The 16,000-nt window shown below is 44.0% G+C and overlaps 1 protein-coding gene across 1 annotated transcript in view; it reads left to right on the top strand.

Annotated features, from left to right (window-relative positions):
• The first annotated feature begins 6,672 nt into the window (after positions 1-6,672).
• LOC139261582 (mucin-2-like) overlaps positions 6,673-16,000 on the top strand; it is a 35,678-nt gene continuing 26,350 nt past the window's right edge. Inside the window, exon 1 of the mRNA XM_070877073.1 lies at positions 6,673-6,778. Coding sequence (XP_070733174.1) covers positions 6,673-6,778 — 106 coding nt within the window. The remainder of the gene's footprint in view (positions 6,779-16,000) is intronic.

Raw genomic sequence — 16,000 nt, 5'->3', positions numbered from 1 at the left:
GGAGGTTGGGTCATTGAATATATTTAAGGAGGAGATAGACATTTTTTTGAACGATAAGGGAATAAGGAGTTATGGGGAGCGGGTGGGTAAGTGGAACTGAGTCCATGATCGGATCAGCCATAAATAGCGGAGCAGGCTCGAGAGGCCAAATGGCCTACTTCTGCTCCTATGTCTTATGTTCTTATGTTCTCTGTCATTCTTGGTCCTTTTCTCTCTTTCTCTGTTCCGCTGTCTTTTTCTGTCTCTCTCTCCCTGTCTCTTTCTCTGCCACTCTCTATATCACTCTCTCTCTCTTCTCTCTCTTTGTCGCTCTCTCTCACTGTGTGTGTGTGTCTTTCTCTCTGTCCCTCTCTGTGTCCTTCACTCTGTGTCCCTCCCTCTCTGTCCCTCTCTCTCGCTCTCTCTCTGTCTGCCTGTCTGTGTGTGTGTGTGTCTCTCTCTCTATCCGTGTCTCTGTTTGTCTCTCTCTCTCTGTCGCTCTCTCTCTCTGTCTTTCTCTCTGTCTCTCTCTCGATCTCTCTCACTCTCTTTCTCTCTGTCTTTCTCTCTGTCTCTCTCTCGATCTCTCTCACTCTCTTTCTCTCTGTCTCTCTCTCTCTGTCTCTCTCTCTCTCTTTGACTTTCTCTCGGTCTCTCTTTCGTTCTCTCACTCTGTGTTTCTCTCTGTTTGTCTCGCTCTCGCTCTCTTTCTCTCTGCTTCTCCCTCTCTCTCCCTCTCTCTCTCACTCTCTCTTTCTCTCTGTGTCCCACTCTCTTTTAGTCTCTGTCCTTCTCTCTAGCTCTCCACGACTGTCTGTCTGTCAATCTCTCTGTCTCCATTGCTCTCCATCAATCTTTATCTCTGTCCTCTCTCTCTCTCTCTCTCTCTTTGTCGCTCTCTCTCCCTGTCTGTGTGTTTGCGTCTTTCTCTCTGCCCCTCTCTCTGTGTCCTTCACTCTTTGTCCCTCTCTCTCTGTCCTCTTTCTCTCTCTCTCTCTAACTCTAACTGTATCTCTATCTGTCTGTCTCTCCCTCTCTCGCTCTGCCCCGTTCCCTCTCTCTGACCCTCTCAATGTTACATTGCAATTGAAGCGGGTTGACTGACTTTCCAACTCACTCTCAGCCACCGCATGCCCGAGGCCTGGTCCCCGATAGATTCCTCAATCTCCACCACCCCCCACATCCCCAACTTGCTGATTCTGTCAATGCCCGTGAGTTACCACCAGGACAAAAGGAAGTTACACAGTCCCACACTGGGCCCATTGTCAGTTCAGAGTCTGCCGGATAGAGGCACCCTTTTTGACGAACCGATTTGAATGTGGTTTGCTGTGTGCTGGAGGTGAGATAATGTTGGCCTTTACAAAGTGTGAGGTTGTTGTGTTTGTCAGAGACTGAGAACAATGATCTGTTCATATCATATCACAGGTCGGATCTCCAAAAGGCCACAGGAGCACATTGACCAACATATGCAAATGACAGTGAGGAGAGAGAGCTCTTTGGAATATAGGAACAAGAGGAAGTTGTTCAGGCCCTCGAGCCTGCTCTGCCATTCACCTGGGTCACTGCTGATCTGTACCCTAACTCCATCTACCTACTTTGGTTCCGTGTCCCTTAATACCCTTACCAACAAAACCGATCAAACTCAGTTTTGACATTTTTAATTGACCCCCAGCCTCAACAACTTTCTGGGGAGAGAGATCCAGATTTAGATCCTCCCTTAATCTACTTTACTCCAGGGAATATGTCTGGTTTATGCAACCGTGAACCATCAGTTGCTGCAAGAAGCTTGCGATTACTAAGGGTACAGTAATCTAGTGGTTATATCACTGAGCTATTCATCCCACCATGGCAGTCAATTAGAAAAATCTGGATATGAAAATCCTGGTGTCAATAAAGGTGACTGGCCCATTCCTGACATGGGAGGGATTTATTCTGTGAGTATTCTCTCTCTAACACTCAGTGTCCATGAAAGTTCCAATATACACCTGGAACCATCAGGGCAACACCTCCCACAAGTTTCACTGCAAGTCACACCCCATCCTGACTTGGAAATATATCGCCGTTCCTTCATCGTCGCTGGGTCAAAATCCTGAAACTCCCTCCCTAACAGCACTGTGGGAGCACCTTCACCACACGGACTGCAGCGGTTCACGAAGGCGGCTCACCAGTATCTCCAAATTTGCGGATGGCACTAAGTTGGGTGGCAGTGTGAGCTGCGAGGAGGATGCTGTGAGGCTGCAGAGCGACTTGGATAGGTTAGGTGAGTGGGAAAATGCATGGCAGATGAAGTATAATGTGGATAAATGTGAGGTTATCCACTTTGGTGGTAAAAACAGAGAGACAGACTATTATCTGAATGGTGACAGATTAGGAAAAGGGGAGGTGCAACGAGACCTGGGTGTCATGGTACATCAGTCATTGAAGGTTGGCATGCAGGTACAGCAGGCGGTTAAGAAAGCAAATGGCATGTTGGCCATCATAGCGAGGGGATTTGAGTACAGGGGCAGGGAGGTGTTGCTACAGTTGTACAGGGCCTTGGTGAAGCCACACCTGGAGTATTGTGTACAGTTTTGGTCTCCTAACTTGAGGAAGGACATTCTTGCTATTGAGGGAGTGTAGCGAAGGTTCACCAGACTGATTCCCGGGATGGCGGGACTGACATATCAAAAAAGACTGGATCAACTGGGCTTGTATTCACTGGAGTTCAGAAGAATGAGAGGGCACCTCATAGAAACGTTTAAAGTTCTGATTGGTTTAGACAGGTTAGATGCAGGAAGAATGTTCCCAATGTTGGGGAAGTCCAGAACCAGGGGTCACAGTCTAAGGATAAGGGATAAGCCATTTAGGACCAAGATGAGGAGAAACTTCTTCACCCAGAGAGTGGTGAACCTGTGGAATTCTCTACCACAGAAAGTTGTTGAGGCCAATTCACTAAATATATTCAAAAAGGAGTTAGATGTGGTCCTTACTACTAGGGGGATCAAGGGGTATGGTGAGAAAGCAGGAATGGGGTACTGAAGTTACATGTTCAGCCATGAACTCATTGAATGGCGGTGCAGGCTCGAAGGGCCGAATGGCCTACTCCTGCACCTATTTTCTATGTTTCTATGTTTCTCAAGGGGCAATTAGGGATGGGCAATAAATGCAGGCCTTGGCAATGATGCCCACATCCCATAAATGAATAAAAAAGAATAGACAGCCCATTCCCCAACACTGATCATAACATGCTCAGACCCTCCCTAGTCCCAATACACACCATTCCCCAATACTGACCATAACATGCTCAGACTCTCCCCAGTCCCAATGCACACCATTCCCCAATACTGACCATAACATGCTCAGACTCTCCCCAGTCCCAATACACACCATTCCCCAATACTGACCATAACATGCTCAGACCCTCCCCAGTCCCAATACACACCATTCCCCAATACTGACCATAACATGCTCAGACTCTCCCCAGTCCCAATACACACCATTCCCCAATACTGACCATAACATGCTCAGACCCTCCCCAGTCCCAATACACACCATTCCCCAATATTGACCATAACATGCTCAGACCCTCCCCAGTTCCAATACACACAGAGACTCTTCCCCAATACTGACCATAACATGCTCAGACCCTCCCCAGTCCCAATACACACCATTCCCCAATACTGACCATAATATGCTCAGACCCTCCCCAGTCCCAATACACGCCATTCCCCAATACTGAGCGTAACATGCTCAGACCCTCCCCAGTCCCAATACACACCATTTCCCAATACTGATCATAACATGCTCAGACCCTCCCCAGTCCCAATACACACCATTTCCCAATACTGATCATAACATGCTCAGACCCTCCCCAGTCCCAATACACGCACAGACCATTCCCCAATACTGAGCATTACATGCTCAGACCCCCCCCCCCAGTCCCAATACACACTATTCCTCAATACTGACCATAACATGCTCAGACCCCCCCCCTCCCCAGTCCCAATACACACCATTCCCCAATACTGACCATAACATGCTCAGATCTCCCCAGTCCCACTGTCCCTACACGCTTCATGCTGGGCAGTTGAAGACAAGTTCTGTTACAGGAGCAATGCCCAACTGGGGTTACCATGGGCCCAGAGAGATGTTCATTTATTCGACTATCTCAGGTCCTTTCACTGAAAGTCTTTCATTTGCATGGTTTCTACCACATTGTAGATCATTGATCAACAATACGGTTTAAGCCAACCAGCACTGACGTCAGTCATACGTGAATCTGATGTGATGGGTGGTTATATCAGCTATCACTGAGCCTGACGTCGCTCACAACAGGCTGGACCTGGGACTGAGAAGGTTGCAGGTGATCAGAACTCTCTGCATCTCACACAGAGACACCGCCTTTGGAGACTCTGGTAAGCAGTCGGGTATGAATGGGCTTCTACACCAGCTCAGGGGTTTGTCACTTGCTAAGTAGGGATTCAGGTGTGTACCTCTTGCCCTGTCCCGATACAGGGCTCAGTAATGGAGGGGGTCTACACAGGGAGACTGGATCGAGAGACAAGGTTTATCAAGGACATGTAAGGAGGTGGAGCTCACCTCTGTCTGTAGGGTTGCAGTGCGGGAGAGATAGAGCTCACCTCTGTCTGTAGGGTCCCAGTGAGGGAGAGATAGAGCTCACCTCTGTCTGTAGGGTCCCAGTGAGGGAGAGATAGAGCTCACCTCTGTCTGTAGGGTCCCAGTGAGGGAGAGATAGAGCTCACCTCTGTGTGTAGGGTCCCAGTGAGGGAGAGAGATAGAGCTCACCTCAGTCTGTAGGGTCCCATTGAGAGAGAGAGGGAGAGCTCACCTCTGTCTGTAGGGTCCCAGTGAGGGAGAGAGGGAGAGCTCACCTCTGTCTGTAGGGACCCAGAGAGGGAGAGGTCACCTCTGTAGGGCCCCAGTGAGGAAGAGAGATAGAGCTCACCTCTGTCTGTAGGGTCCCAGTGAGGGAGAGAGATAGAGCTCACCTCTGTCTGTAGGGTCCCAGTGAGGGAGAGAGGGAGAGCTCACCTCTGTCTGTACGGTCCCAGTGAGGGAGAGAGATAGAGCTCACCTCTGTCTGTAGGGTCCCAGTGAGGGAGAGAGATAGAGCTCACCTCTGTCTGTAGGGTCCCAGTGAGGGAGAGAGATAGAGCTCACCTCTGTCTGTAGGGTCCCAGTGAGGGAGAGAGATAGAGCTCACCTCTGTCTGTAGGGTCCCAGTGAGGGAGAGAGATAGAGCTCACCTCTGTCTGTAGGGTCCCAGTGAGGGAGAGAGATAGAGCTCACCTCTGTCTGTAGGGTCCCAGTGAGGGAGAGAGGGAGAGCTCACCTCTGTCTGTCGGGTCCCAGTGAGGGAGAGAGATAGAGCTCACCTCTGGCTGTTGGTTCCCAGTAAGGGAGAGAGGGAGAGCTCACCTCTGGCTGTCGGTTCCCAGTGAGGGAGAGAAATAGAGCTCACCTCTGTCTGTAGGGTCCCAGTGAGGGAGAGAGGTGGAGCTCTGATTATAAATTGATATAAGCACTGATTCCTGTCCAACTCCCTATTTAAAGTTCCCTCGGAACCCACTATCCCCTCAACTCTCTCCAATAATAATTCCCTGTGTTTGCTTCCAGAATATCCCCCAGTACGATGAGGACTCTGCTGCTGATTCTGGGTTACCTGAGTAAGTCATTGTCATTATAAACAAACTGCACCGTGTTTATTTAATGTCTTTATGTAGAGAAACCTCCCAAGGCTCTTCTGGTTTGTGATTTCCATCAGGGCAGTTTTAGGGCTGTGGCAGGGATGGAAATCTGAGTGGGGAGGTTCAAACATGGTCACATTGAAATTCTTACATTCCTATTATTTATACTTTTAATTAGTGATCAGATTTAAAACCTATGGATTTATGATAGGTATTCCATCATTTCTGTGTGCAGTTTTGGTCTCCATATTACACAAAAAGGATGTAGAGGCACTGGAGCGGGTGCGATAAAGGATTGACAAGATGATACCAGAACTGCGATGTTATAACTCCCAGGAAAGACTGAACTGGTGGGGGCTCTTTTCTCTGGAAAGGAGAAGGCTGAAGGGGGGAACCTGATACAAATGATGGCGATAAATGTATCGGAGATGTTTCCACTTATGGGCGAGACGAGATCTCGGGAGCCATCAATATAAGATCGTCACTAATAAATCCAGTGGGCTATTTGGGAAAACTTCTTTACCCAGAGAGTGGTGAGAATGTGGAGCTCGTCACCACACAGAGAGGCTGAGGCGAGAGGCAGAGATTATTCACGGCTGAGTTCGATGAGCACACAGAGGGAAAGGAATAGAAGGAGATGTTGATAGGGTTCGATGTAGATGGGTGGGAGGAGGCTCGTGGGGAACATAAACAGCGTTAGGACCAGTTTGGCAAAATGGCCTCTTTCTGTGCCGTACATACACAATATTACACATACTCTTAATTACTGAACAGATGTAAACATTCAGCATTTTAATATATCATTAATATTGCCATTACAGATTGATAGTATTTATTATGGATTTGTAATGGGCTTTAATATTTGCATTATTGATCTTATCTATTGGGGGAAAATTACGGATGGAGGCTTCTCACGGGCGGACGCCTCCGACCGAAATTCTTTTTTTGAAAATACCTGGTGGTCCCGGAGGAACGTAGACTTGTGCTCAGTCCAGCGTACGGGAACATGCCTTTCAGGATCGTATGTGTATCCCGGGATCACGCGGGCCTGGACCACCAATCACAATGTCGTATTCTCGTGCATAGTAATGGGAGCTCCGAGCTCAGTTACTGTCAGTGAGAATATCCCAAAAATCAAATGAAACTCCGACATAAATAAAGAAAACACTTCATTTTTTAAGTTAATATAAATTGCATTAAATTAAATGTTTGAGAGAAAACTTTAGTTTTGTGAATTAAAAAAAATATTTTAATAGTGTTCAAAATAAACTTCCCTTCATAGACAGGTTTTTAAATATAAAAATAAGATCAGAAGAAATAGGAGCAGGAGTAGGCTGTCTGGCTCCTCGAGCCTGCTCCGCCATTCAATAAGGTCATGGCTGATCTGATCTTGGCTTCCCTGCCTGCTCCCCATGACCCTTGACTGCCTTATTCCCTTACAAGGAATGACATATATTATTTTCTCTGTCTTAAAACTCTTACGCTGGTAAAAGTAAGCTGTACGTCTGCTTTTACCAGGTGTAAGAGTTTGAAGGACATTCGCTGGGCAAGAGTTGGGCAAATAGCTCCCATCTCTGCTCCGCGGATGTCCTTCTCCCGGGGATGCGTTGCAAGCTGAGAACCAGCGTTGGCGAAGTCTCTTTGTGTGTGCACGTCGTACTCACCTGGAGAGGCCGCAATTTTCGGTTCATTATGTATTTATAATATATCTTTAATATTTGTAATATCGATTCATATTTATTATGTATTTGTAATATATCTAATTTTTGAATTATTGATTGATATTATTTATTATGCATTTGTGATAGATATTTAATAGCTGCATAATTGATTGTCAGACTGCTTGTCCGACATCCAGTACTGGATGAGCAGAAATTTTCTCCAATTATATATTGGGAAGACCGAAGCCATTGTCTTTAGCCCCGCCACAAACTGCGTTCCCTCGTCACTGACTCCACCTCTCTCCCTAACATCTGTCTGAGGCTGAACAACACGGTCCACAACCTTGGTGTTATTTTTGACCCTGAAATGAGCTTTTGACCACATATTCGCAGCGTAACTAAAACCCCCTATTTCCACCTCCGTAACATCGCCTGCCTCCGCTCCTGCCTCAGCTCATCTGCTGCTGAAACCCTCATCCAGGCCTTTGTTACATCTAGACCTGACGACTCCAAAACACTCCTGGCTGGCCTCCCACATTCTACCCCACGTAAACTTGAGATCATCCAAAGCTCGGCTGCCCGAGTCCTAACTCGCACCAAGTCTCGTTCACCCATCACCCCCTGTGCTCGCTGACCTACATTGACTCCCAGTTAAGAAACGGCTCAATTTCAAAATTCTCATCCTTATTTTAAAATCCCTCCATGGCCCTCGCCCCTCCTGATCTCTGTAATCTCCTCCAGCCTCACAACACCCGAGATGTCTGCGCTCCTCTAATTCTGCCCTCTTGTGGATCCCTGATTATAATCGCTCCACCATTGGTGGCCTTGCCTTCAGTTGATGGGCCCCAACCTCTAAAATCCCCTCTCTAAAGCTCTCCGTCTCTGTGCCTCCCTCTCCTTCTTTAAAACGCTCCTTAAAACCTACCTCTCTGACCAAGCTTTTGGTCATCTGGTTATTTGACTCGGTGTCAAATTGTTGTTTTATAACACACTTGTGAAGCATCTTGGGACATTTTACTCCATTAAAGACGCTATATAAATACAAGTTGTTGTTGTTGATATTTATTATTCATTTGTAATAGATATTTAATATTGGCATTACTGATTGATATTTATTATACATTTGTAAGAGACTTTAATACTTGCATTATTGTTCATATTATACAATATGCATTTTTAATATATCTTAAATATTTGTATTATTCATTTATATTATTTATTTATTATGTGATAGATATTTTACACTTGCATTGTTGATTTATATTAATGATTGTGCATTTGTAATAGTGATTAAGATTTGCATTACTGATTAATATTAATTATTATGCCTTTGTAACTCTTTAATTTTTGTATTTCAGATTGATACAATGTATTACGCATTTGATATATACCCTGTATCTTTATTGTGTTCATTACTAATTCATATTATGCATTTGTAATGATTCTTGAATATTTTCATTGTTGATTCATGTTATTTATAATGTATTTGTGATAGCTATTTCACATTTGCACCTGTGATTAATATTAATTATTATGCATTTGGTATAGTATTTAATATTTTTATTATGGATTTATATTCTTTATAATGTATTTGTGATAGCTATTTCACATTTGCATCTGTGATTGATATTATTTATTATGCATTTGTAATATATCTTTAATTTCTCCATTACTGATTGATATAACTTATTCCTTTGTAATAGATCTTGAATATTTGCATTATTGATTCATATTTATTATTATAAATTTGTGATAGATATTTCACATTTGTATCTTTGATTAATATTAATTATTATGCATTTGTCATATATATTTATTCGTTGCAATTCTGATTGATATTATTCATAAAACTGAAATATTGCATTGTTGATTCATAAATTACAAATGCATAATAAATTATATCATTAATTTTTGCATCACTGACTGATATAATGTATTATTCCTTTATAATAGATCCTCATTATTTGCATTATGGATTTATATTATTTATTATGAATTTGTAATGATTCTTGAATATTTTCATTATTGTTTCATATTATTTATAATGCATTTGTGATAGATGTTCCACATATGCATCTTTGATTAATATTAATTATTATGCATTGTTATCATATTTAATGTTTGCATTGCTGATTTATTTTATTTATTATGCATTGTAATATATCATTAATATTTGCATTATCAATTCATATTATTTATTATGCATTGTAATAGAGCATAAGAACATAAGAAACAGGAGCAGGAGTCGGCCATTTGGCCCGTCGAGCCTCCTCCCCCATTCAGTAAGATCATGGCCGATCTGATCTTGGCCTCAGCTCCACTTCCCTGCCCGCTCCCCATAAGTCTTGACTCCCTTATTATTGAAAAATCTGTCCATCTCCACCTTAAATATATTCAATGACCCAGCCTCCACAGCTCTCTGTGGCAGAGAATTCCACAGAAGAAATTCCTCCTCATTTCCGTCCTAAATGGGCGACCCTTTATTGTGAAACTATGCCCCCTAGTTCCAGATTCCACCATGATTGATATATTTATTATGTATCTGTAATAGATATTTATATTTGATTATTGATTCATATTATTATGCATTTGTAATAGACATTTAATATTTAAATTATCGATTCATATAATTTATTATGCATTTGTGATGGATTTTTAACATTTACAGTACTGATTTGTATTGTTTATTAGGTATTTGTGATCTCTGATCTTTATTTAGACAGAAACGGATATTTACTGTAAAAATTATCGTTATATTTACACAATTCTTTCTAATATTTAGCCAGATGTATTTGGTGTTTAAATGTAATACAGATACTTAAGTATTTGTACGTTTAAATTCTCATTTATATCCGTATGTTTGTTTATATTTCCCATTGTCATTAATTTGTCATCTTTACATTTAGTTCTTAAATTTATCTTAAACATTTGATTTAAATTCACGAGCTGGGGCCCAGCAGCAGAATTGTGTCCAATTCTGGGCAGCAGACTTTAGGAAGCAGGTGAAGGCTTTGGAGAGGGTGCAGAAGAGATTTACTAGAATGGGTACAGAGATGTGGGATTGCCGTTACGTTGATAGACTGGAGAAAGTGGGGTAGTTCTTCTCAGAGTAGAGAAAGCGAAGAGGATATTTGAGAGAGGTGCTTACAATCATGAAGGATTCAGATAGAAGGATTTAAACATTCACTCCCTCCACCACCGACGCACCATGGCTGCAGTGTGTATTATTTATACGATGCACTGAAGCAACTCACCAAGGCTTCTTCGGCAGCACCTCCCAAACCCACAACCTCTACCACCTAGAAGGATAAGGGCAGCAGGTGCATGGGAACACCATCACCTCCAAGTTCCCCTCCCTGTCACACACCATCCTGACTTGGAAATATATCGCCGTTCCTTCATCGTCGCTGGGTCAAAATCCTGGAACTCCCTCCCTAACAGCACTGTGGGAGCACCTTCACCACACGGACTGCAGCAGTTCAGGAAGGCGGCTCACCACCACCTTCTCAAGGGGCAATTAGGGATGGGCAATAAATGCTGGCCTGGGCAGTGACGCCCAGATCCCAGGAACGAATAAAAGAAAAGTTGGAATACACTGCCCAATAGGATGGTGGAAACAGATTCACTAGTAACCTTCAAATGGCAATTGGATGAATAATGGAAGGAAAAAAAACTGCAGTGATGTGGGGAAAGAACAGGGGATCGGGACTAACTGGATTTCTGTTTAAAAGAGCAAGCACAGACTCGATGGGCCGAATGGTCTCCTGTGCTGTACTATTCTATGATTCTGTGATATTCATATGCTCAGCAATTCTATCAGAATATTTATCAGGCAATTTGTATAATATATTGTGAAAATACTTTTGATAATCAGCCTCCAATTGATTAATATATTCAGTATTAATATATACATGATTGACATATATATAAAATTATCTAGTTTTATCAATGAAGAACCAGGAACAGCAAATTAATACTAATCTAATTTCACCCCAGGACTGAGACACTGACCATCCAGTGTCCCACCATCTACACTCAATGTTCACCCAGGGACTGAGATACCCCATGGTATCTCCCACTGACCATCGAGTGCCCCCACCATCTACACTGTGTTCACCTGGGGACTGAGATACATAAGAACATAAGAACATAAGAATTAGGAACAGGAGTAGGCCATCTAGCCCCTCGAGCCTGCTCCGCCATTCAAAAAGATCATGGCTGAACTGACCGTGGACTCAGCTCCACTTACCCGCCCGCTCCCCATAACCCTTAATTCCTTTATTGGTTAAAAATCTATCTTTCTGTGACTTGAATACATTCAATGAGCCAGCCTCAACTGCTTCCTTGGGCAGAGAATTCCACAGATTCACAACCCTCTGGGAGAAGAAATTCCTTCTCAACTCGGTTTTAAATTGGCTCCCCCGTATTTTGAGGCTGTGCCCCCTAGTTCTAGTCTCCCCGACCAGTGGAAACAACCTCTCTGTCTCTATCTTGTCTATCCCTTTCATTATTTTAAATGTTTCGACAAGATCACCCCTCATCCTTCTGAACTCCAACGAGTAAAGACCCAGTCTACTCAATCTATCATCATAAGGTAACCCCCTCATCTCCGGAATCAGCCTAGTGAATCGTCTCTGTACCCCCTCCAAAGCCAGTACATCCTTCCTTAAGTAAGGTGACCAAAACTGCACGCAGTACTCCAGGTGTGGCCTCACCAATACCCTATACAGTTGCAGCAGGACCTCCCTGCTTTTGTACTCCATCCCTCTCGCAATGAAGGCCAACATTCCATTCGCCTTCCTGATTACCTGCTTCACCTGCAAACTAACTTTTTGGGATTCACGAGAGGTGGGCACCGGAGGGACTGGAGTGCATCATCACGCCCGGCAACCAAATTTTAATTTGATTTTATGTTTTTAAGTTAATTTGTTTTAACTGCCGGTGCTTTTAGTGTCCCCCCTCCCCTTTTATAGGGGGCACTTGGAAAAAATTCAATTCTGTGCCCAAAAAAACCCCCCAAAAAATAAAAAAAAGGGCCTTGTAAATGGTTGGTGTTTTCCCCCAGATCGGGGGGGCGCGGTTTAATGTTTTTTGTTTACTCCCAAAAAGAGTTTCATGCACAAGGACTCCCAGGTCCCTCTGCACCGCAGCATGTTGTAATTTCTCCCCATTCAAATAATATTCCCTTTTACTGTTTTTTTTTCCCAAGGTGGATAAATTCACATTTTCCGACATTCTATTCCATCTGCCAAACCTTAGCCCATTCGCTTAACCTATTTAAATCTCTTTGCAGCCTCTCTGTGTCCTCTACACTACCCGCTTTCCCACAACTCTTTGTGTTATATGGAAATTTTGTTGCACTACACTCTGTCCCCTCTTCCAGGTCATCTATGCATATTGTATACAGTTGTGGTCCCAGCACCGATCCCTGTGGCACACCACTAACCACCGATTTCCAACCCGAAAGGGACCCATTTATCCCGACTCTCTGCTTTCTGTTAGCCAGCCAATTCTCGATCCATGCTAATACATTTCCTCTGACTCCACGTACCTTTATCTTCTGCAGTAACCTTTTGTGTGGCACCTTATCGAATGCCTTTTGGAAATCTAAATACACCACATCCATCGGTACACCTCTATCCACCATGCTCGTTATATCCTCAAAGAATTCCAGTAAATTAGTTAAACACGATTTCCCCTTCATGAATCCATGTTGCGTTTGCTTGATTGCACTATTCCTATCTAGATGTCCCGCTATTTCTTCCTTAATGATAGCTTCAAGCATTTTCCCCACTACAGATGTTAAACTAACCGGCCTATAGTTACCTGCCTTTTGTCTGCCCCCTTTTTTAAACAGAGGCGTTATATTAGCTGCTTTCCATTCCGCTGGTACCTCCCCAGAGTCCAGAGATTTTGGTCGATTATAACGAATACATCTGCTATAACTTCCACCATCTCTTTTAATACCCTGGGATGCATTTCATCAGGACCAGGGGACTTGTCTACCTTGAGTCCCATTAGCCTGTCCAGCACTACCTCCCTAGTGATAGTGATTGTCTCAAGGTCCTCCCTTCCCACATTCCCGTGACCAGCAATTTTTGGCATGGTTTTTGTGTCTTCCACTGTGAAGACCGAAGCAAAATAGTTGTTTCAGGTCTCAGCCATTTCCACATTTCCCATTATTAAATCCCCCTTCTCATCTTCTAAGGGACCAACATTTACTTTAGTCACTCTCTTCCGCTTTATATATCGGTAAAAGCTTTTACTATCTGTTTTTATGTTTTGCGCAAGTTTACTTTCGTAATCTATCTTTCCTTTCTTTATTGCTTTCTTAGTCATTCTTTGCTGTCGTTTAAAATTTTCCCAATCTGCTCGTTTCCCACTAACCTTGGCCACCTTATATGAATTGGTTTTTAATTTGATACTCTCCTTTATTTCCTTGGTTATCCACAGCTGGTTATCCCTTCTCTTACCGCCCTTCTTTTTCACTGGAATATATTTTTGTTGAGCCCTATGAAAGAGCTCCTTAAAGTCCTCCACTGTTCCTCAATTGTGCCACCGTTTAGTCTATGTTCCCAGTCTACTTTAACTAACTCTGCCCTCATCCCACTGTAGTCCCCTTTGTTTAAGCATAGTATGCTCGTTTGAGACACTACTTCCTCACCCTCAATCTGTATTACAAATTCAACCATACTGTGATCACTCATTCCGAGAGGATCTTTTACTAGGGGATCATTTATTATTCCCGTCTCATTACACAGGACCAGATCTAAGATAGCTTGCTCCCTTGTAGGTTCTGTAACATACTGTTCTAAGAAACAATCCCGTATGCATTCTATGAATTCCTCCTCCAGGCTACCCCGTGCGATTTGACTTGACCAATCGATATGTAGGTTAAAATCCCCCATGTTTACTGCCGTTCCTTTTTCACATGCCTCTATTATTCCCTTGATTATTGTCCGCCCCACCGTGAAGTTATTATTTGGGGGCCTATAAACTATGCTCACCAGTGACTTTTTCCCCTTACTATCTCTAATCTCCACCCACAATGATTCAACATTTTGTTCATTGGAGCCAATATCATCTCTCACAACTGCTCTGATATCATCCTTTATTAACAGAGCTACCCCACCTCCTTTCCCTTCTTGTCTATCCTTCCGAATTGTCAGATACCCGTGTATGTTTAATTCCCAGTCTTGGCCACCCTGCAACCACATTTCTGTAATGGCCACCAAATCATACCCATTTGTAATGATTTGTGCCGTCAACTCATTTACTTTATTTCGAATGCTGCGTGCGTTTAGGTAAAGTGTTTTAATCCTAGTTTTTAAACCATGATTTTTAGTTTTGACCCCTCCTGCAGCCCTATATATTCATACATATTGTCCCTTCTTATCACCTTGTGGTTTACACTTACCCCAGTGCTAGTCTGCTCTGTTGCCTCCTGCCTTTTGCATTCTTTCTTGGGGTCCTGTTCATCTGAGCTCTCACCCACTCTAACTAGCTCAGAATACTCCTTGCATTGAGGCACCGAGCTTTCAGGCTTGCCTTTTTATTACACTTTGACCCTTTACAATTTTGCTGTACATTGGCTCTTTTTGTTTTTTGCCTTGGGGTTCTCTGCCCTCCACTTTTACTCATCTCCTTTCTGTCTTTTGCTTCTGTCTCCATTTTGTTTCCCTCTGTCTCCCTGCATTGGTTCCCATCCCCCTGCCATATTAGTTTAACTCCTTCCCAACAGCACTAGCAAACACTCCCCCTGGGACATTGGTTCCGGTCCTGCCCAGGTGCAGACCATCCGGTTTGTACTAGTCCCACCTCCCGCAGAACCGGTTCCAATGCCCCAGGAATTTGAATCCCTCGCTGCTGCACCACTGCTCAAGCCACGTATTCATCTGCGCTATTCTGCGATTCCTACTCTGACTAGCACGTGGCACTGGTAGCAATCCCGAGATTACTACTTTTGAGGTCCTACTTTTTAATTTAGCTCCTAGCTCCTTAAATTTGTCTCGTAGGACCTCATCCCTTTTTTTTCCTATGTCGTTAGTACCAATGTGCACCATGACAACTGGCTGTTCACCCTCCCTTTTCAGAATGTCCTGCACCCGCTCCAAAACATCCTTGACTCTTGCACCAGGGAGGCAACATACCATACTAGAGTCTCGGTTGCGGCCGCAGAAACGCCTATCTATTCCCCTTACAATTGAATCCCCTATCACTAGCGCTCTCCCACTCTTTTTCCTGCCGTCCTGTGCAACAGAGCCAGCCACGGTGCCATGAACTTGGCTGCTGCTGCCCTCCCCTGATGAGTCATCCCCCTCAACAGTACTCAAAGGAGTGTATCTGTTTTGCAGGGGGATGACCGCAGGGGGCCCCTGCACTACCTTCCTTGCACTGCTCTTCCTGCTAGTCTTCCATTCCCTAGCTGGCTGTGGACCCTTCACCTGCGGTAAGACCAACTCGCTACCCCATGGTATCTCCCACTGACCATCCAGTGTCCCCACCATCTACACTCAGTGTTCACCCAGGGACTGAGAAACCCCATTGTATCTCTCACTGACCATCGAGTGTCTTCACCCTCTACACTCAGTGTTCACCCGGGGACTGAGATACCCCATGAGGTCTGTCTGTGAGCAGTGAGTTGGAGGGGAGGCTGAGCTGGGAGACAGATGG

This window comes from Pristiophorus japonicus, chromosome 1 (assembly GCF_044704955.1).
Source record: "Pristiophorus japonicus isolate sPriJap1 chromosome 1, sPriJap1.hap1, whole genome shotgun sequence".
NCBI classification, from domain to species: Eukaryota; Metazoa; Chordata; class Chondrichthyes; family Pristiophoridae; genus Pristiophorus; species Pristiophorus japonicus.
The sequence above is the reverse complement of the archived record's forward strand: the minus strand, read 5'-3'. Positions and strand labels throughout refer to the sequence as shown.